At 36.9% G+C, this 20,970-nt stretch overlaps 2 protein-coding genes across 6 annotated transcripts in view; both read right to left on the reverse strand.

Annotated features, from left to right (window-relative positions):
- Window positions 1–131: 131 nt before the first annotated feature.
- olf186-M (Ki-ras-induced actin-interacting protein-IP3R-interacting domain olf186-M) lies at window positions 132–9,618 on the reverse strand. Of its 4 annotated transcripts, XM_034975275.2 has the most exons (7): window positions 9,380–9,618; window positions 9,241–9,274; window positions 8,375–8,874; window positions 7,090–7,245; window positions 5,899–5,992; window positions 4,340–4,424; window positions 3,516–3,695 (listed from the first exon to the last, which is right to left on the reverse strand). In XM_034975275.2, exons 2-7 carry the CDS (start codon window positions 9,254–9,256, stop codon window positions 3,659–3,661), a joined length of 888 nt encoding a protein of 295 aa, XP_034831166.1. In that variant the 5' UTR covers window positions 9,257–9,274; window positions 9,380–9,618; the 3' UTR covers window positions 3,516–3,658. The 4 variants fall into 4 exon arrangements, with proteins under 4 accessions (XP_034831164.1, XP_034831168.1, XP_034831167.1 ...); XM_034975273.2 differs by lacking the exon at window positions 4,340–4,424 and having other exon boundaries at window positions 132–3,695; window positions 9,380–9,617; XM_034975277.2 differs by lacking the exons at window positions 4,340–4,424; window positions 9,241–9,274 and having other exon boundaries at window positions 132–3,695; window positions 8,375–8,841; window positions 9,380–9,616.
- Window positions 9,619–11,691: 2,073 nt separating this feature from the next.
- Window positions 11,692–20,970, reverse strand: part of LOC117988155 (dipeptidase 1-like) — a 29,577-nt gene continuing 20,298 nt past the window's right edge. For both annotated transcript variants that reach the window (XM_034975272.2, XM_069503030.1), the window contains exon 2: window positions 11,692–13,386. In XM_034975272.2, coding sequence (XP_034831163.1) covers window positions 12,043–13,386 — 1,344 coding nt within the window. In that variant the 3' untranslated portion in view covers window positions 11,692–12,042. The remainder of the gene's footprint in view (window positions 13,387–20,970) is intronic.

A 20,970-nucleotide genomic window follows, 5' to 3' on the forward strand; every position in this document is an offset into this window, starting at 1 on the left:
GTTTTGTTGTACCTAAATTATAATAAGGCCTTATAATTTTGAAATATTAATTTAATATTTTAATTAACAGTTTAATTCAAAGCTTTCTTTTACTAAAGACAAAAAGAAAAACAGGGGTAAGTTAAAAATTCGAAATATTAAAGATAAGAGAAGAAATTCATATCATATTGCAATAATAATAAACATTAAAAAAAACTAGCTACTAATATATTATTTCAAGTTTTTTATATAGGCACGCTATAAAAATCTCTGCAATGATAAATGTTACACACCATCAACATAATTATTATGACTTTACTTAACACAGCCAAATCTACAACATTACATAAACTAAGAAATACACTAACAATTGAACTACTCTATTTACATTTATAATATCAAATATGAACAAAGATTCTTTGATCACAACTATCACTAGGCTAGGCGCACAGGCGGTCAAATAGCCGCCTCGATTTATCAATACGGCAATTTACATGAGTTTTAGGGATGATGATGCTAGTCAAATCAGCTACTTTTTATCAATGTCAAAACGCTTAGTAAGGGAGCTTATATTAATAAATACATAGATGTGACGTCATAGACATTTGACGTAATTTGACGTACTTTTTTAGTTAAATCAATAGTTTAAATTGGTAAGCAAACTTAAAACTAACAGTGGACGTGGGTTTCGTGAATTTTGGAGGACTCTCTCTAAAAAAACACATATACACATACATAGGACATAGGCATCATCCCAATTTTACGTACAATACGCCGGTTATATGACCGCCCGTAGCGCACCCCTAGCCTTAATGAAAGTACAAGCAAACATCACACTGAACATTTTATTCAACTACTTTCAATATTCATATTAAATCACTACTTATCATAAAACAAAGTCCCATCGCCGAGTTGTCTGTCTGTTCGCGCTTATCTCAGGCTGAGGCTTTGCTTAGACTTAGATGCTATTAAAATAAGATTTGCTGATATAAATCTGTCCCGTTTTAACTGAAAGTCTAAGTCTGAACAAAGTACGCTCTATAGATCTCAGCCTCAGAAATTACTAAACGGATCGTGACACGGTTTTCTCCAGTGAATATAGACGGATTCTTTGAGACGGTGGTGGTGTATAATTTATAAAAATTTAGCATTTATTTGCCGAACTATGACGATGATTGGTGAAAATAGCACTACTTGAGCGCTGTAAAGACACTATGCACTGTGGAAATGTTCTTCTCAAAATATTTCAAATATATTTTTAAAACGTCAAAGATTAACTCATCATAATAACCAAAAATACGAGGGTCATTCAATAAGTAAACAGACAAATTCTATAATTTTAAAACTATTCAATGAATGTGTACAATCTTTTCAGGGGTGTTAGTTGGCAACCTTGGGATATGCTCTGATCAGCTGTTTCATCATTTTATGTCAACACAACCTCAAAATTTCTAGTCCATAAGAAGATTGCACCTCAGAAGAGTAGCGCTCAGTCATTAGATTTTTAGTCGCAGAAGGTGTAAAACCAAGTGATTTTTTTTCTAGAATGTTGATACAGTACGGTAAAAGTTGTAGGAACCGTGCGAATTTTTACACGTGGGTACTGTTTAAAAGTGGCCGAACAAATTTAGTGTAGGTGATGAACCCCGATGTGGACTCCAGTGGAAGTTTCTGATCAATCGTTGGAATCGAGGATTGACGGACTTATTCGTGAAAACAGAAGAATTACTATAGAAATGATAGCTGAGGAAGTTAAAGTAAGTCATGTCAAGTCAGTATGTCATTCAGAAATATTAAAACCGTTTTTGAGCTATACCCATTTGTCTCTTTACTTATTGAAAGGCCCTAGTATCATCAAAAATGCAAGTGTAAATCTGTATATAATTTGGTTACCCATGAGAAACTGGGACAAGTAGTAGTTACTATTGAAAAAGTTAGTATATATTGATAAAATTAGTATATATTGATAAAGAACACACTCTGGTGCCGACGTTGAATAAAGTTTCTGATATGTTCATAATTTGTCAATTTTCTTAGTGGTCGCAAAAACATTATGTCTGTGATATTACAATATTATCACGTTTATCACGTATATTATATCGCATTTACCTATTACCCCGGTTCACTGTCAATAACTTGCTTTTGAACGCAACAAAAGGAAGTTTGCACTTCCTAATGTGAAGAGAATTGATAAAACTAAGCAAGATGAGATTTGTGAGTAAAATCTATTAAGTAAAAATTCAAATTTTCTTTCGACTAATTAAGTACCTACTTTTATATTTAACAAAATAAAGTATCTTCTACTGCGAAAAATATTTTTAAAACATTTAAAACTAAAATTCTGTTTTCAATTGTATAATTAATCGTCATCGTCACATACTCCCTGTGTATATTATGTATTTGTATGTCATATTTATGTAAAGGTTCTTATTTTTTTCAATAAATAATTTAAGTAATTGAGATTAATTCATCATCAGTCTGAGATTAAGTAAGTACAAAGTTGGTCAAGTACAAATTACGTAATATTTTAAAAATAATCATCTTAATTCAAAATAATTTTATCAAGAATGAAAAGTTAGGTATAGGTAATTTTATTTAATTATTCCTCATTCTTCTTATAAAAACGGGAAACTCGCTTAATACCTACTAATAAATGACCATTTTTTTAAATCGCATGCGTGGGTTTACTCTAACAAGGAAAATCTGTTAAAGAACCAAGAATATGAGATCCAACTAAGTACCTTTAAGGATAGAAGTTAAATTTAAGAGTAGAATTGCTCATTTATATCTCATTATTTTTTGTGTGCATTTACAAACATGAACTTCAGATAAAGATTGAATCAGTTAATAAAAAATTATTAAAATAAATCCATAATCCATATCAAATTCAATTCATGGTTTTTAGCAGTATTTTCATACTCATAAATGGTTGAACTGCCAATATTAAATTCTAATATTATACAGTTTAACTTCAGGAACCGCAGATACTCGTACATGATAGAGCATTATGATTATTATTTATGGATTATTAATAGCTATTATTTTAATAGGGTATTTACCATATTTTGAAAAGTGTCTTAATTTGATCCTAAAGTAATAATAAACTACCAAAAAATTTACAGAAAGGCATTGACTTAAATATTACTTGGAGATGTTTCGAGAATGTATGGGCCCGGGGCCAGATATTGTACAGATACCGAAAAATAGGTAAGATACCTTTAAAATAGCGTTTCAAAATAACATTTTCTTTAAAATGGGTTTGTTTGAAGATATAGTACCTTTACATCTAATTCTAAAGTATAATATTAATTAAAAGTATATGTATAAATATAAATGTGTCGGTATCTAAAACTGTAAAATTAAATATAAACATTGGTCAGAATTTTGGAGGATATTATTGAAAAAACAATAGGAAGATCTTTTACCTTAAAATCTAATTCTAAAATACAACATTAATTAAAAGCATGTATAAATATAAATGTGTCGGTATCTAGAACTGTAAACTAAATATAAACATTGGTCAGAATTTTGGTTTTTGTAATAACATTAAGTACTTCGTAACCGTGCAGCCAGGTGCGCGTGAATGGCCGCTGAGCTGCGCATGTCGGCGATGGAATGGCGCGCCTTCATCAGTGCTTCTTCACGACACACGTCGTCTTGAAGGATACACTCCATTATTTTAGCTACAATTGTCGACGGTGGAACATGAGGATTCCCTGCAATTCAATTATTGAATTTCATCATCACCATCAACCCATCTCCGGCCTACTACTGAGCACATGTACGTCCTCAAATTTAGAAGGGTTTTAGGGTATAATCCACCATGCTTGCCAAGTGCCGATTGGCAGACTTGACACACCTTTTTGAGAACTCTCAGGCATGCAGGTTTCCTCACGATGTTTTCTATCATCATTAAATCTAATGATATTTAATTGCTTAAAACGCACGTATAACTCCGAAAAATTATAGGGGCGTGACCGGGATCGAACCTCTGACCTACCGAATGGCTCATCGCATTAAAGTAATTATAAACAAGTTTTTTTTTGTGCTATAGGTAGTGACGTGCATAGGGTTTGAAGCTACTTTTACCTACAGCTTTTATGCCGAAGCTGATTTAACTGTAGTTGATTTCTGACATTATCCAAATTATACTAAACTCGTAATTACATGAAATACATACTTTAGTTCAGTTACAAACTTCGATCATTTCTTCTACGGAAATAATATTTCAATTAAAACAAATTAACAGATTACCAAAATAACAGACAAGAAAATGTTTTCAATATTTTTACATCTTTAGTCAATCATGCAGGCGATTTTGTTAGTAAATTAAGAAATATGGCTTGGTTATGATACTTACTGCACAGCTATTTCTGGAACTTGATATGGTTTATGATAGCTTGTCGGTAAAGGCTTCATAAAACGGCAGACAGGCGTACAGTGTTCTGTTAGTAGATTTAGTAGAAACGATTGAATTAGTATTAAGCACAAAGCTGTTATGAAGTTCCTTCGCCCTTGATCCCATTTCGATGAATTTTGATTATGGTATTATATGAAAAAACATGTTATAATTCATAGTATAAAAATATTTTAGTCTTTGATAAGAAAAATGTTCATCCCTACTCATATTATAAATGCGAAAGTGTGCTTGTTTGTTGGTTTATTGGTTTGTTGGTTTGTCCTTTAATGACATCGCAACGGAGCAATGGAACGACGCGATTTTTGCATGGGTATAGATAGGTAGTTAAAGACCTGGAGAGTGGCATAGGCTACTTTTTATCTCGAAAAATCAAAGATTTCCCACGGGGTTTTTAAAACCTAAATCCACGCGAGCGATGTCGCGGGCATCAGCTAGTCTGTTTTATAATTTCCATGTTAACATTTAGAGCTACACAAACACACTACGACTTTTTGCAGCAATACAAACGCGAAGCAGTTGCGATACTCTGGCGTTTCAGTCTCCGAGAGCCATTACAATGCAAAGATCTCATCTCATGTACTACTAGACGGATCATTCCGAACAGAAACTGTTGCGGGCTGCAACTCGTTTTCACTTCTAAATAATGGCCAGTCATACTAATTTTGTCTGCTTCATATAACACGAATTTTATCAAGAAAAGCCAATCTATAAGTAATATTCAAAGTTACAATGCACACAACAAAATGCAAACGTGTGTTTGCATCAATGCAATGACTGGCAGTCGCGATGCCGTCACGCGTTCTTGCATCGCTGTAAATATTCGTAATGTGTACTAGCTCTAAAGCATTAAATTGAACATTTTAATAACCTTGGAAAAGCTGGCGTATTATTAGTAGTCCTTATCAAAATTCTGCATGCACAAGGAAATTGAATTTAAACAGTATTTTCCTATTTCGTCAAGTACCTACTTCTTTGACATTGGTACTGATTCTGATAGCAATAAAATTTTAGAGTACTCGCATCTTTTTCGTATCATTGTAACAAGAAAAGGACAGAGTATTTAGGTGCCAGTCTAGAGTAGCACTAAAATTTAAAGTTTTTAAAATCTATTTTCCTTTCTTTTTAGCAATATTAAAAAGACAAAGACGCAGATATGTACTTTAAAAGTTTAGAGAAAGACATCAGAATCGACAGTTATTTTATTGTGTTAATTCTGTTATACACATTCTCTAAAATATAAGACATTGTCAGATCTAAATCCAGTGCTATCATTTTCTGTAGGAAGCGTTATGAAAAGGATAGCAATACATTTTATTTAGACTTGTCATTTTAGTTTAGCTGTTTAGAGATTGTGTACCATATAATAATAATTAGCCACATTAGTAGGTTATTTAATATTATATATTTTTAAATAAACAATGAGGTATGAGAGCAATGTATGGACAAATCATGTAGTTTTAGCATCCTTTCTATAGATTATACATAAATAATTTGCTTACCTGTAAGGCCCCTATATCCAGAGATTCCACAATCGTGCATGCGCATTGAATGCTGCTCATTTTTAATGAACTGTTCTGTGCTTATTCCTTTGAGCTGTAATAAATATATATATATTTTTCATTTATTTTTTATTTTTCATTTAAATACCAATCCCTAACTAGTAGTTTTTCACAACTTATCACTATGGAATTTATGTTTTCAGACATTTTTAAAGTTGCCTTGTATCTGAAAGAAGGTTCCAAAATTTATAATGTGGTATCTGTTCAGCAGACAATATTTGGCATTGGCAATATTAGTACTGATTTTATAATCCTACTAACAATATAAATGCAAATAGACTACTTTTTGTACTAAGAAATCAAAGAGTTTCTCGAGATTTTCAAAATATAAATTGCAGTGTCATCTACATAGTTTGTTTAAATAATAATGTATTATAAACACATTGGCTGCAAGTCGCAACACAAGTATGTACTTATCACAGTTTGATATATGTAGTTTGTTTAATCTAACATATCATTTTCTGTTGTAGTTAATTGGGAGGGCAATTAAAATAACATTTTAAATGAGGTGATTTTCCACAATTGGTTGAGAACAACTACTAGGTATTTATCTATACCACAGAAAGAGGTTAATATAGTGTTCTCTCAGTTACGTAAACCCATACAAATGACACAGACAAAAATCTCAGTGGGCATTAACCATTTTGAGGCACCAACCAATCATAAACATGTTTTTAAAACAATCGAAATTCAATTCAAAAACATAGTTTCATTAGTGATTGGCTGGTGACTTTGTTACGCTGGCTGACTGCCCCATCAGCGAAACGTGCTCTACAAGAGAAAACTGCCTAAATTCGCGCCTTAGTGTCCTAACACCTGTGTGAACAGACGTATCTTCAATTTTAATATACCAACTTATGTAAAATCAGTAATTAAACCAATTTCACAACCAAAAAGAACTTCTACTTTCAACACCAGCTTCGGGCTGCCCTAATGTAATTACTTGGTGTTCATATTTTGAAAACAAAATAAATCTTACCAACTTTGGAAACAAAGTTATTAAGATTTTTTTTGTTTTACAAAGACAAACACACAGTACAAAAAGTCATAGAGAAGAAGAAGAAGAACTTTGTTTCCTGTATTCTATCTTAATTTTTTTATAGTAATCAAAAAGTATTTGAAATTGCTTACTTTTGATGGTATGAGGAATCTATCTGGAATCCTTTGTAATTTCTGTTGTTTTTCACTTAGTCCAAATCCTAGACCAAGAAGGACAGATTCAGCGTCAACTTTTCTAGCTCCTAGTACATTTAAAACAGAACTTCCACTTGATCCACTGCCATCAGACTGAAAATAATATCATAATTATAAATATTTAATATCTAAATTTATTTGCTAGCATAACGTAATAACTATATCTAGTTATAGTCTGTCAGTGTTCATTTTACTTTTAATTTAGTATCTAATTGTGAAAACCTTTTATTAGCTTGTAGTTACTTAATTTTAAGATTATAATAGATTAATGTAAGCTGTCGGTTCTCCTAATAAAATAAAATAAAGTATGTACTACAGTACCTGGTAGGAAATATTGCACAACGAAATTATGAGATTTCGGCTTTGTAGAGCGTCATCTCTGTCACTCATATCTAAGACACATGTTGTCGCTCTCAACTACAGAGACAACACTCTAAAATCATCTCTTTCTAAACTGCCAGGTGCAATATTTCCTACCCGGGTACTGTATCTACATTTTTGCACACTGACTGTGTCTCAGTAGATTGTGAACAGTAGATCGATTTCGTAAAAACTGCATCAATCATTATTACAATCTCAATTGTTGTGATTGGCTGAATTTGTGCGATTCTTGTTGCAACAATGCATTGTAGCTAATAGTGAGTGAGCAGCAACCAATCAGAGGTGATTGTGCAGCTGGTCCAACCTTATCTGTAATAACTGTTAATACCACAATGCGGCACAATAAATATCATTTTATTATTTGTTAAAAAACAAATGGATAAAATTAATGTATTGTAGTATTGGAATGCTAGAACTGAATAGAGTTGAATATTAAAACTGTCTATTTAATTAAAACTGCTGGTCCATTCTGGAGAAGGGTGGCAAAGGAACGGAAGCACTGGCAAGAGTTAGAGGAGGCCTTTGCCGCAAGGCACTCAGAGTTAAGAGACTTTTTGTGATGCAAACAACTGTAATATAATTTTTTTTTAAATTGGATACTCTGAAATAAAGGCTATTTTTATTTTATTTTTATTTATTTTATTCAAAGTCTTTAGTTTCTGCTATCGAATGGAACTTGAAACCACCCACCCATAGCTTTGCTCGCGTCAGAATTTCGAAAAATCCTGCCACATTCCAAATTTTCATCATGTAGACTTTTCTTTGGGTATCAAATCTAAATCAAATAAGTAAGTTAAAATTCTAAATTTAATTATATACCTATTTTAAAAATTACAGTTACCTGTAGTGAATGATCTCTAAATAATGGATTTTTAAATTTTGGTGCATAGCCTTCTGATTGAATAGACTGGTCTCTTTGAAGCTTCTTCTTCACATTCCTATTTTTAAGAGTACTTATCAGTGCAGGGTTTTCTAAAGACTTCCTCTTTCCCACCTCTCTGCATTCTAAAATATCTAAACTTTTGTCATCGTGAAAAACTTCATCACTAGTGACCTTTTTATCTTCATGGTTAGTTTCTATCACAGTGTTCTCCGTAATTGATTCTTCAGCTTTATTTTCATTAGACTTTGTATCAGAGTCCTTGTATACAGTATTCTGTTGATCTTGATTATCATTGTTCAATGATTCCACAACATTTTGGATTTCTATTTCAGATTCGGCCGGTAGAGAGTCTAGCCATTGTTGCACAGGGCTGCTGCGTCGCATGTCATCAATTACTCCACTCAGCCACCCACGAACTTTGCGCTCTAAGATCGTTGACACAGATTCATTAAATGTATCTGTTTGGACAAGCATTTTAAAGTTAAAATATGACATACATTTGTATGATCCAAATGTTTTAGTAAGATTTAGTGCTACTTTTTGAAATCCATTAACAAATTAGGAAAACAAGTTCACAACCATTTGAGTAATTCACTTATCACTTATAGTATATAAAATCGGTAAAAATATGTTTTTTCTTGTAATTGTTAGGTTGTTCCACATCACAGTTTAATAATGGAAATATTTTAGTTCAGACAACTATGTTGTAGTTTTTTCCAATTAGAATCTAGGCGCGAAACGCATGTATTATCAGTGCAAACGTGTGCGTGTGTGGAGAAGATGTAAGTACAATACAAGAGACTAGTTTACTCAATTACACGAACCTGGTTGAGAATCCATCTTCTTTTCAAAATAAGGCTGCATGCAAGAAATGCATATATAGCGGACGTGCAGATAAGTTATTTGGGGTTTTACAAACGAATAGGTACACAAAAAATTAAAACAATATTTGATTTAGCTTACCAAGGATTTCTTATGCGAAGCTGTAAGAAAACTTTTTGAGTTAGGTATTTCACTACACCAGAGACGCGGATTATTACTTCCACCAATTTAATAACTAAATAAACTCAAACAAAGAAACGCAGAACTAAAATTATTAGTGTACGAACTACCTTTTAGCTGAAAACAACGAAAACAACTCGATTTTTTTCTATGTAGATCGAATCATTGACCACTGACCCATAGAGTAGGATGTTGCATTGACAGTTGCCGTGCCATTGACAAATCTCGAACAGAGTAGGTTCCTACCATAAAGATAGGTAAAAAAGGTATTGGTTCTAGGTACTTTTTGGTTTTAACATCTACAGTTCGACAAGGCTATCTTGGCGCGTGGCGAAAATCAGAACTAACGTTGCCGTCAAGTGTCCCCTTTGTTCTTGTTTGAATATTCTTGGCCTTTCTTCTTCTTCTTTTCTTGTCTATGGCTCTATGTACTGCGGTTTTGTTGTCCGCAATAATTCCGCCAATGTCAATTCAGTGGAGAGAACATCGTTGTAATTTGGTTCTTGAATTCCTTTCATGAGAGACTTTTCTTTCTATCCCACAGACTACAGTGTATATAAACCTTTGTTCTTGGCCTTTGTTTCCAACAGCGCCCCCCAGTCAATGTCATTCAAGTGCCAAGAGAGCCTTGTCGCACTATACTTGAACTAAGCTTGACGTTATATTTGGACTACATTTTTTGACGTTTCCAGTGCTACCAGATTTTTATGAAAAATAAATAGTGCGGGGGCAAAAAGAATCGCCAACTGAGTTGGTACCACAGAGTACATTGAATATTGGTTGGTAATGGGTTGGTACCTACAGTAGCTATGGGTAACTTTAGAAAGGTGTCTAACATTGTGAGTCTATGGTTCAATTAGTAAAAAAACCTCAGTAAATCCTTTAATAACATTTAAAACCACCTAATTCCTCAATAAAATATATATTTACGTAAATCATATCCTAAAACCCTTTTTAAAGCACTATTATACCAATCTTACCTACCTCCATACTCCAAATTTTAATCACGTAAAAACACGTTTTGACATTAACTAATGACAAATCGTAAAATAATGATACCATATTTTAAGATAATAGCAAAGAATTTCTAAGTACTACTTCGTTTAGTGATTATGTGGTTCAGTTGTGTCATGTGAATGAGTTAATGAACCAGTTCCCGTTTCTCTATTTCAATTTGAGCTTACACAAGAAAATTAAAAAGGAAGCATTTATAAAACTTAAAGTTCCATACAGCGTGACGTTCATGTTAAAAATAAATTAAAAAACATGATTTTTAAACTACCTACCGCTATACAAAAAATCACTTCATTTTATTTTATTACTACCTACAGAGTACAGTCTAAGACCCTATTCTTGAATACTCTGGCGATGGGTTACATTGGTATAATGACGGGTGATTTTAGGTTTAAATAGTCATAGATTTTTAAATCGCACTTTTATATTAGAAAAAAGTTGCCACACAGTGTTTTGTGTACAGGATGTATCATCATCACCATGATTAATCCATAGCCAGCTCACTACTGAGTCTCCTCTCAGAATAAGAAGGCCCACCAAATTGGTGAAGCGTCGCTTGATAAACTTTACACACTTTTGCACAACGCAATATGAAGAACTCTCATGCATACTACTCAGGTTTCCTCCTAATTTTTCATTCACCGTTAAATTATTGCACACATAGCCGAAACTCAGAGGTGTGGGCTCGGGATCGAATCCCTGACCTCTCGAATAGGAGGACGTTTTCACCACTAAGCTATCACCGCGATTTGATGACTAGAAGAATTGTTAAAATAGTTTCTCTTATAACTTATGTATAGGACTTACCTAAATACGATAGAATTTTTTAAATAACTGACGGCAAGTGGCTTCTGACTCTCTCTTCCTCTGTCTTTCTCTTTGCGTCGAATTTCTCATTGCTGAGAGTCGTAATCAATTAGTACCTAGAGGAGAGGTTGTCTTGCAAATAATGCCACTTACCTACGATAAATCTCTATCTCTGTCTTTCAACTTTTAAAGAGCAAGATCCCAGGATCGCCAGACTTTACAATTAAGTATTTTCTGAGAAACAAACAAATTAAGTGGTTTGGTGGCATTGAAATTTTGGACAATTAGGTAGGTACTATCAAAAAAAAGTCTAGAGAAACCTGAGTGAATATTTAGGTAACAATTTTAGAAACTGCTTCGTTGACCCATGTTGACCACACGTCCTAGTTTTGATACTTACTTACTTATTAGATACTTATAGGTGTTGGGTAAATTAAAATACACATTATAAATAAAGAATATTTATTTTTCTATAAACACATTATTCCTTTTTAATTTTTATAATCCTTTTTATTAAATCTTGGCTCACATCATATAAATCGCGGATCGCGTTGGGCTTTCGTCAACGAAGTCGTGTGCGTGGATGGAGAAAAGTTCAGCGGCCGGACCGCGGGCCGACGTCGACGAACTACCCAGCACGCGCGGCTCCTTAGCTAAACAATTTGTGCATCGAGGTCAGGTAAAGATTACTTTAATCTCTAAATCACATTTGGACACTAATATACATGTATAACTACGGTCAACAAATGTCAATATTGAGCAGTACGAGGGGGGCCGCGGAAGCGCGCGGCTCGCAGCCTGCGTCACGCGGGCCCGTACGCACACTCGCCGCGCCGCGCGCCCGGCGTCTCCTCGCCCGGTAGCACGGCGGCGCGCCGCCACTGGTCGCGCACGCGCTCCACGTGCTGCAGCACGCGCACCACGTTCATGCCGGCCAGCTTGCGCACGTCCTCCTCGCTCCAGGCGGGGTCGCGCAGCAGCTCGGCCAGCAGGTGCGGGTAGCGCGACACGTCCTCGAGGCCCTCGGGCGGCGCGTCGATGCCGTCGTACCCCGCGCCCAGCCCCACGTGCTCCACGCCGGCCACGCTCCGAACGTGGTTGATGTGCGCTACGACGTCCTCTACGGTCGCGCGCTCGCCGCACGTGACGAGTTTTGCGTAGAAATTAATCATCACCACGCCTCCGTTCGCAGCGATCATACGCAAGAGCTCGTCTGGCACATTTCTAGAAGAATTACAAATTGCGGCGGCGCCCGAATGAGAAAATACTACAGGTGCCTGTGAGGTTTCCAGAGCGTCGCGCGCTGTCTCTTCGCCGGCATGAGAAAGGTCCACGATCATACCTAGACGATTCATCTCACGAACCACGGCGCGTCCGAACTCTGTGAGTCCACCTGAGGTGCCAGCGGCGCGCGCCCATCGCGTATCACAAGTATGAGTCACCGTAAGGTATCGAGCACCGAGATTATAAAAAGCACGGAGTACCGCTAAAGAATCGCCAAGGGCATGGCCACCTTCCACTCCTATCAAAGAAGCAATTCTTCCTTCACGATGCGCATCTAGCAGCTCCGTAGCATCAGTGACTAAAGCGAGATGTGCAGCGTTCATATCTACTATTCTTTTTATGACATCCATCTGTTCGAGTGCCAACTGCACGGCGTCCTTGTCTCGGGCGCCGCACGGCACGTACGCCGACCAGAACTGCGCGCCGACCTGCCCGTCCCTCAGCCGCGGGATATCCGTGTGCGACCAGCGCGAGCGGGCCCACGGCTCCAAACCTTCCAAACCGGCACTTAAATTAAAATCTCCAATTTTGTTATGTAGAAATTTCCGAACATTCCATGCTAAGTCGTTGTGACCATCGACGAGCGGCGAATCACGTAACATGCGCCGAATAGTTGTTAACCTCTGTTCGGGGGTTGCGCGTCCCCCGCCGCCGAGGGCGAGTGGCAGTGCTAGAGCGGCCCCGAGCGCGGCCAGCACGACCAGCGCTGCCAGGGCAATACGCCAGCGCGGTCGCCGCGGCGTGGGCTTTTCGTCAGAGCTTCCTGATGCGGATGCTGATAGAGAATCCGGTGCCCACCGTCCACATCTCTCCGCAACGTCTGGCAGTGAACCAGGAAAAGTCATGCCCTCCGGTACTGCCGCCTGCAACAGAAAAATACAGAAACTATAGATTTGGTTGATAGCAAATCCGATAGGCACCTACAACAAAAGCGTCCAGATGATTCTACGACATTCTGGATGTAAGTATATAATGCAATGCGTATGTTAAAGCTAAATAGACTATACTAATCAAAGGATTAATCGATTCGGTGCCTGGTCTTTTTCTTTCATAAAGCAGTATTTTAATTCGAAGAAAAGAATCAAAAACAAAACCAATGTAGACAGTAGGTATAGGTAGGTATTATATTTTAAAATATCTGTAGAACGAGAACATAAGTTTATTCAAAACCATGACATTATTATGTAGAGGTATAGTAATGTAAATAATGCACGTTGAATAATAATTATTATCTAGAACTTAAAAACCGTGTGTTCAATTGTTCATCGCATCGCGGGGGCAGGGGTCTCGGGCTAGAACCTAAATAGTCTGTGACCCATTTACAGAGGGAACTGGCGTGCGGGCTGCGGCCCGTGCCCCGTCTAGCCGAGATTACACATCAACAGAATGCGCAATAACAAAATTGTGCATCAGCTGATGTTGTAATAATCTATATATATAAAAAGAAAAGGTGACTGACTGACTGACTGACTGATCTATCAACGCACAGCTCAAACTACTGGACGGATCGCGCTGAAATTCGGCATGCAGATAGCTATTATGACGTAGGCGTCCGCTAAGAAAGGATTTTTCAAAATTCAACCCCTAAAGGGGTAAAATACGGGTTTGAAGTTTGTATGAAAGTCTGTCAGTTTTGAAGTTAGAATCGCGAAATTTGTAGTTAATATTTTTGAAATTAGCAGTATGACATATTTTATTAAGCTCATGTTAAATTCTCATTGTTAAAGATCAAACCCTAAGGGTGTAAAATAGGGGTTTAAAATTTGTTTAGGTACTCCACGCGGACGAAGTCGCGGGCATAAGCTAGTTAATTATAATGGAATTCATGGTTGAGTTCTGATTTACTTATATCGATGGTAGATAAAATTCTAAGTAGGTACTACTCTATACCTATAAGGATGATAAATTTTTACGACGATAAATACAATTAAATTTCATTTTTGGTAGACTTTTTGGTAAGTAGTAGGTATATATGAACCTTATAACGAGCTGCCATTTTTGTAAGCACGATCGTACCTACCTATGACCTAAGTATGTAGTCTGTGTCGCTACGCATATAGGTACACACTGTATGAGCTTTGCCTATCTGTAGTTTTTTATAATCTTTGGTATGACTTTAAAAAATTAAGTAGATTAGGTACGTATAGTGCGCGACAGGTCGAGTTGGCAATTGGGGTATGAGGCGGGAGGACGCCCCGCACACGTCACCCGCACTCGCCCACACCGTCAAGGTGCGGGGGCTGTGCGTTTGTGCTGGGCGTTCCCTCCCCGATTGCCTTCTCGACCTGTCGCGTACTATAGGTAGGTAGGTACATACTGATCTCAAAACCCAGTGAAAATAGAAATGTTAGCAGGATTTGGAAGCAAGCGGCATCGCGTCAGTTTAGTCGTTCCTTTTTCTAACCGACAGTAGGCCAGTTTTTCACCACGATTTAGGAATGCAATTCCTTACAGCATCAGGGTTGAGGAGTGGGGTCCTCGAGTTTCACGATAACGTCTTTACTTAGTATATAGATGCCTTCAATATCAATTTATAACAGTTTCTAAATCCCATCAGTTTTGGTGGTTAGGTCCCCTGCAGCATCAGTATTGAGGAGATGGCATCCAATTTTTTTATGGGACAGTGCAATAAAGTTTCTCTATCGATTTAAAAAAAATACACAAATTGGTTCCGAAATCTCGGAGATTTCTGTGTACATAGGTACAAAAACACAACTCCTCCTTTTTGAAAGTCGGTTAAAAAAGTAGCCTTTGTTACTCCTTGATTAATCATCTACTTATCTGTAAAAGTCCCGTCAAAATAGGTTCAGCCGTTTCGGAGATTAGCCCGTTCAAACAGACAGACAGATAGACAAAAAATTTAAAAATGTTTGATTCAGTTATGGTACTGTTCAAATAACCATATGAGGTACTTATTTTGAAATTACAGACAGACACTTCAATTTTATTTATTAGTAGGTATATAGATAAGTATGAGAATTTGGAAGAGTTTTCAATAAACGGATCAGCTAGATCAGTCAGTTAATATGACACATAGGTAAATTCAGCAGCTGTATTTATAACCGATAGGTCCAGGAACATGACAACAATTCGCCCTGTGTTCAATTATGGGGGGGCACACACGCGCAGCACGGGCAGGGCTCGCAACGGAACCCGAGCAGCCTGTGACCCATTTACAGAGCAACTGGCGCAAACAGCGCTGCCCGGGATTTCACTTTAGCCGAGTGCTCACTAAGCAAATTTCATCACGTTTATTGTTTTTGGAACAATAACGGTGATTTTACTTCTACTCTAATACGGTAGGGCTCTAAGTTTTAGCAGTCGGCCTATATTTTGAAAAGGCGGTGATAGGCTAGTGGCTAAGACACTAAGCTAAGCTGATTCCTTACTCCATGGCTAAAAACGTCAGCCCATTCACGCACGCACCTCTATCTTTCAGAATAATGTGGGTTTTAAGCAATAACGTAAATATTACTTGTGTAAGGGGTGGTAAATTGGGCGGAATAGAAATATACCCGGATACGGAATAATCTACCACCTTACAAAGATTAGAGGAAAAAAAAATAATTTTACTTACTTGATCTATCTACCTAGTAAAGAATAGAAGCTAGCCGTCGACTCCCTTGTAATGTATATGAGGTGTTATAAATGAAATTTGCTAGATGTTAGGCAAAATTGTTTTTAATGTAACTTTTACCGGGGTCGCTTAATACATAGTGATGGCTAATAATGCTTAGTTATTCTAGCTTAATGCCAAGACTTAATTTAGATACATTAGAATGCCTTAGGTAGATAGTACATAAAATCTATGTTTTAAATTTAAGATGCCATTGGCATGGAATAGACAATGACACAGTAAAATTCATAAAATTGTTTCAAAATAAAAGCTCAGTAGTAAAGACAGGGTTCTTACTGTACACAAACACTAAGAAGGTTCACTAACTGTTCCAGGATACAAACATTTGCTTACTTGTAGGTGCGAAGACTGCAAGGTAGCTGGACGGCATCGGCCAAGATCCAAAACTCCATTTATTTGATTCTTCACAACCGAAATGTTTCATTACCAAGATTTTCACCAAGTCTTATCCATAGAAATTAAGTTGCCAACGTGAATGTGCAAAAGAAATAAATACGAAAGCCGAAAACGCAAACGGAAAACTAAAACGGAAAACTGAAGCTAAACGTAAAACGTAAACGTAAAACGTAAACGTAAACGTAAACGTAAACGTAAACCCTGTAACAAAGAAAAAACAAGATTATAATTTGTGCTGTGTGAAAATTTCGACACGTGGAATTTTCCCGATCAAACACAACTCACCTATTGAACTCCTGGCCACCAATGGTTTTCAGAAGTCCACCCACAACCCATTATCCTCATTTATTTGGGAAGTTAAAATAACTGGAACTGAAAGAAATCATGAGATTAGGATTTTCTCTAACCAAACCGCCATTTTGTCGAATCCACATTACTTGATTTTTCACTCACCATAACTGATGAAACATTGAAAATACGTTAGGATGACTAAAATTTATGACTATTGTATTTTTCCAGGCGAAGCCATGGGCGAAAAGAAGTGAGATTTTCCTGGAACGAAAAAAATTCGTCTTCACATGTTGACTCCAGGAAAATTCTAAATCTCAGCAATCGGTGTTGCCAGACGCAACCCGAGTGTGGCCGCTCTCAGTTAGTTTGATCATAAAGCCAATTCATTTTTGAATATTTGCGGAACCTAAGGATATATTATAAGAACCGTTTTGTTAATGACTTAACAATAAACAAATGATATTATGGTTTTATTTAATTATTTTGTTTTATTTTTACGACAATTGACAACGAAGCAAACGCCATCTATTGTGGCTCGAATGAACTCTGAACATCGACCCACGCGTAGTTCTGCACCTTGATGCTAGGTGGCACCAACATACTTTGAACAAAATAGATTTTAATTAAAAGCGAGACGCCAATTAGTAGTTCAAAATTTACAACGTCACAATACTTCCCCTCCTACGAAAAGGTTCAACAGGTTGAACCACGCTGCCCTCAGCGTCATCCAACAACTACTAACAATTTGCCTGAAACAAACAAACAAAAAAATACAGAAGTTACGCGTGAACGCACATCTACTACTAACAAGGAAAATTGTCTAACAAAATAAATATACTGAAAACAGTGTAAGGTTTTATACATTATACTTAACTACACAACCCTAACTTCTAAAAAGAATATATACAAAAAACTTCATGGTGTCTAAGACACTTGAGTGGAAACATCTTGGCATCATTCTTCAGCTGACTGATAGAATGCGTCTAGGCCTACGGTGGTTCACTCTTTTAAACTACCATCTTAATATTTGTTACTCAACAAATACGGAAAAACTGGTTGTGAACGGGTCCATCTGATATGGCAACCGTTCTCTATCCCATTTGGAAAAATAAAACCGAATCAAAATCGGAATATGAGAAAAAAAAAAAACGAAATAACTCTCCTAGAAAATAGATCTCGGAACAGAATCGGAAAAATAACAGAAATGATCCATTATCTAGAAGGAAAACGAAAACAAAACACAAAACCCCCCCCTTTCGTTATCCCCAAAGTACGATATTTGCATTTTTACTTTCTCAACCGGTTGGTCTACCACAAGCATTCCAATCATCACATATTCATCCCTACATACATCCACTACATTCCTCCTCAACTGAACCATGGTAATGTAACTGTTAACTCAGAACATCACTACACTCATTCAAATTCCTAATTGAATATTGATAACTTAAATATTCAAACAGTTTAGACCAAACTAAGTAATGGCAAATATCTACTTCTTAATATCCTTAATATGCCAAGTGCCTATTGGGTGGTTGTCAGCTACTCTAACTAGTTCATAAACCAAAGGTGACAAAACCTTGACAACCCTGCACTTTTCATACTTAGGTGCCAGCTTAGCTGCGAAAAAATTTGTAGCGTCGCTTTGTGGATAGGTCTTTTTCCACACTATATCCCCAACAGAATAGCTTGCAGACCTACGCCTTAAGTTGTAATGCGTTGCATACTCTGCATGAGCCTGAAACAAATTTCTCCTAACCTGACCAAATATGTCCTCCAAAGATCCAAACTTTCCTGCGTATTCCTCCCTTGGAATTCCGGCCTCGTACTCCTTATCCGTGTCCTTATAGAAGGAACCATTTAAAACCGGTTCTCTAGCGTGGACAAGGAAGAACGGGGAGAATCCAGTGGATTCATTAACCGCACTGTTTATGGCGAACTGGACCTTGTACAGGTTTTCGTCCCAGGACCTGTGGTTATCTTTCACAAAAGCGGCTACAGCAGTCATAACAACCTTATTGTACCTCTCAACAAGGTTAACTTGCGGAGTGTACAGTGGTGTGTAGTGTAATTTCGGAATATTATAACGCTTAATGAGATTACGGAATTCAGATCCTGTAAATTGGGACCCATTGTCCACAATCACAGTCTCTGGAACACTATGGTTCAAAAATACAAAATTCTCTAGCGCTTTAACAACAGCGGCACCTGTGGCACGCCGTAACGGAAACAACATTGTATATTTCGAAAAACAACACGTCACCACAAAAAGAAATGTAAATCCTGATTTAGACCTAGGCAAAGGTCCGACTAAATCAGCCGAAATGACCTGAAAAGGTCTCTCGCAGACTTTAAGCTTCCCAAGCAGACCTGGAGTGGCTGATGTCGTGTGTTTATACGCAGAGCAAGTATCACAATTCTTAACGTACTCAACCACGTCCTTATACATACCACGCCAAAAATATCTGAGGGATAATCTGCGATGAGTTTTGAACACACCAAAATGACCTGCAGTTGCATCTGCATGGTTTTGTTGCATAATTCTAAGGATGTCGTTCTTGTGGACTACCTCTTTCCAGTCGAACTCACTGAGAAGCTGGTATTTACATTTACTGTAACGATATAGTTTATCGTTCAAAATACAATAATTCGGAAAATTTGCTGGATTGATTTTACAGCCATTAAACGTTTTGTCATACCAGTCATCTACCAAAACTTGTTGACTAGAGTTATCATCACGATCACCAACTACATCTACGTGTATGAGTCTCGACAAGGTATCCGGAACTACATTATCACAACCCTTCCTATGTTCGATAACAAAATTATACTGTGATAATCTACAACCCCATCTGGCGAGTCGTCCTGAGGGATTTTCTAAATTTAAGAACCACTTTAGGGATGCATGGTCTGTGATAATTGTGACTGGCTTGGAACCAAAATAAGCCTGAAATTTCTCCACTGCAAAAATCACAGCTAGAGCCTCGCGTTCCGTCGCGCTGTAATTCCTTTCGTTTTTATTTAGGCTCCTACTGACATACGCAATGGGATGATCGCAACCATCGGTTTCTTGCGTCAGCATACCGCCAACACCATATGCAGAAGCATCACAATGTATTTTGAATGGTTTTTCAAAATTCGGTACCGCAAGAACAGGTGCGGTTACCAACGCATTCTTCAATGTATTAAATGCTACCTCTGCCTGTTCGCTCCACTCAAATTTAGGTGCGTTCTTTCCTTTACTCGTTAGTCTATTGAGTGGTGCAGCGATGGTTGAAAAATTCCTAATAAAGCGCCTGTACCAAGAACAAGTGCCTAGGAAAATCTTTACCTCCTGTGCAGTTTTTGGGGTCGGAAAGTTCAAAACTGCGGCAACTTTTCCAGGATCTGTGCGTAAACCAAATTCATCCACTATATACCCTAAATATTTCAAAGAGTTTCGAAAAAAATTACATTTATCAAAATTTATGGATAGTTGAGCCATTTTTAGTTTATCCAGAACTCTGTTTAATAAAATTAAATGGGTTTCAAAATCAGCAGAACAAATAACAATATCATCTATATAACAAAATACTATTCCATTTTCAATATCACTACAAAAATTTTGATTAAATAACTGGTCCATTAACCTCTGCTGTCGTGCTGGTGCACCGCATAGGCCAAACGGCATGACTTTAAATTTGAATAACCCTCTACCAGGAACTGTAAAACTGGTTTTTTCCTGAGAGTCGTTAGCTAACGGAATTTGCCAGAAACTTGAACTTAAATCAATCGATGATAAAAACCTTGCCTCTTTCAAGCTATCTAGAATTTGTGGAATGTACGGTATTGAGTATGAATCCCCCTTTGTCACTGAATTTAATTTCCTGCAATCTAGGCAAAATCTCCAGTCTCCATTTGCCTTTTTCACTAAAATTGCTGGGTTATTCCAAGGGCTTTCACTCGGAGTAACTACGTCCATTTCCAGCATCCTATCTAACTCTTTACTTAAAGCTTCCTTCTTTTCGGGAGAAAGTGGATATTGTTTTATTTTTATTGGCAAGGCATCACCGGTGTCAATAACATGTTCAATTAATTTTGTTCTACCCAATCCAATTTTCTGTGAAGAAATATCTAAAAATTT

This window comes from Maniola hyperantus, chromosome 14 (genome assembly GCF_902806685.2).
Source record: "Maniola hyperantus chromosome 14, iAphHyp1.2, whole genome shotgun sequence".
NCBI lineage: Eukaryota > Metazoa > Arthropoda > Insecta > Lepidoptera > Nymphalidae > Maniola > Maniola hyperantus.

Coding starts and splice junctions, on each gene's coding strand:
- olf186-M (XM_034975273.2), bottom strand. Junction 7,246..8,374: donor TTAGAGATCATTCACTACAG/GTAACTGTAATT, acceptor TATTATTTTCAG/TCTGATGGCAGTGGATCAAG. Junction 3,696..5,898: donor TGGATATAGGGGCCTTACAG/GTAAGCAAATTA, acceptor ATTGAATTGCAG/GGAATCCTCATGTTCCACCG.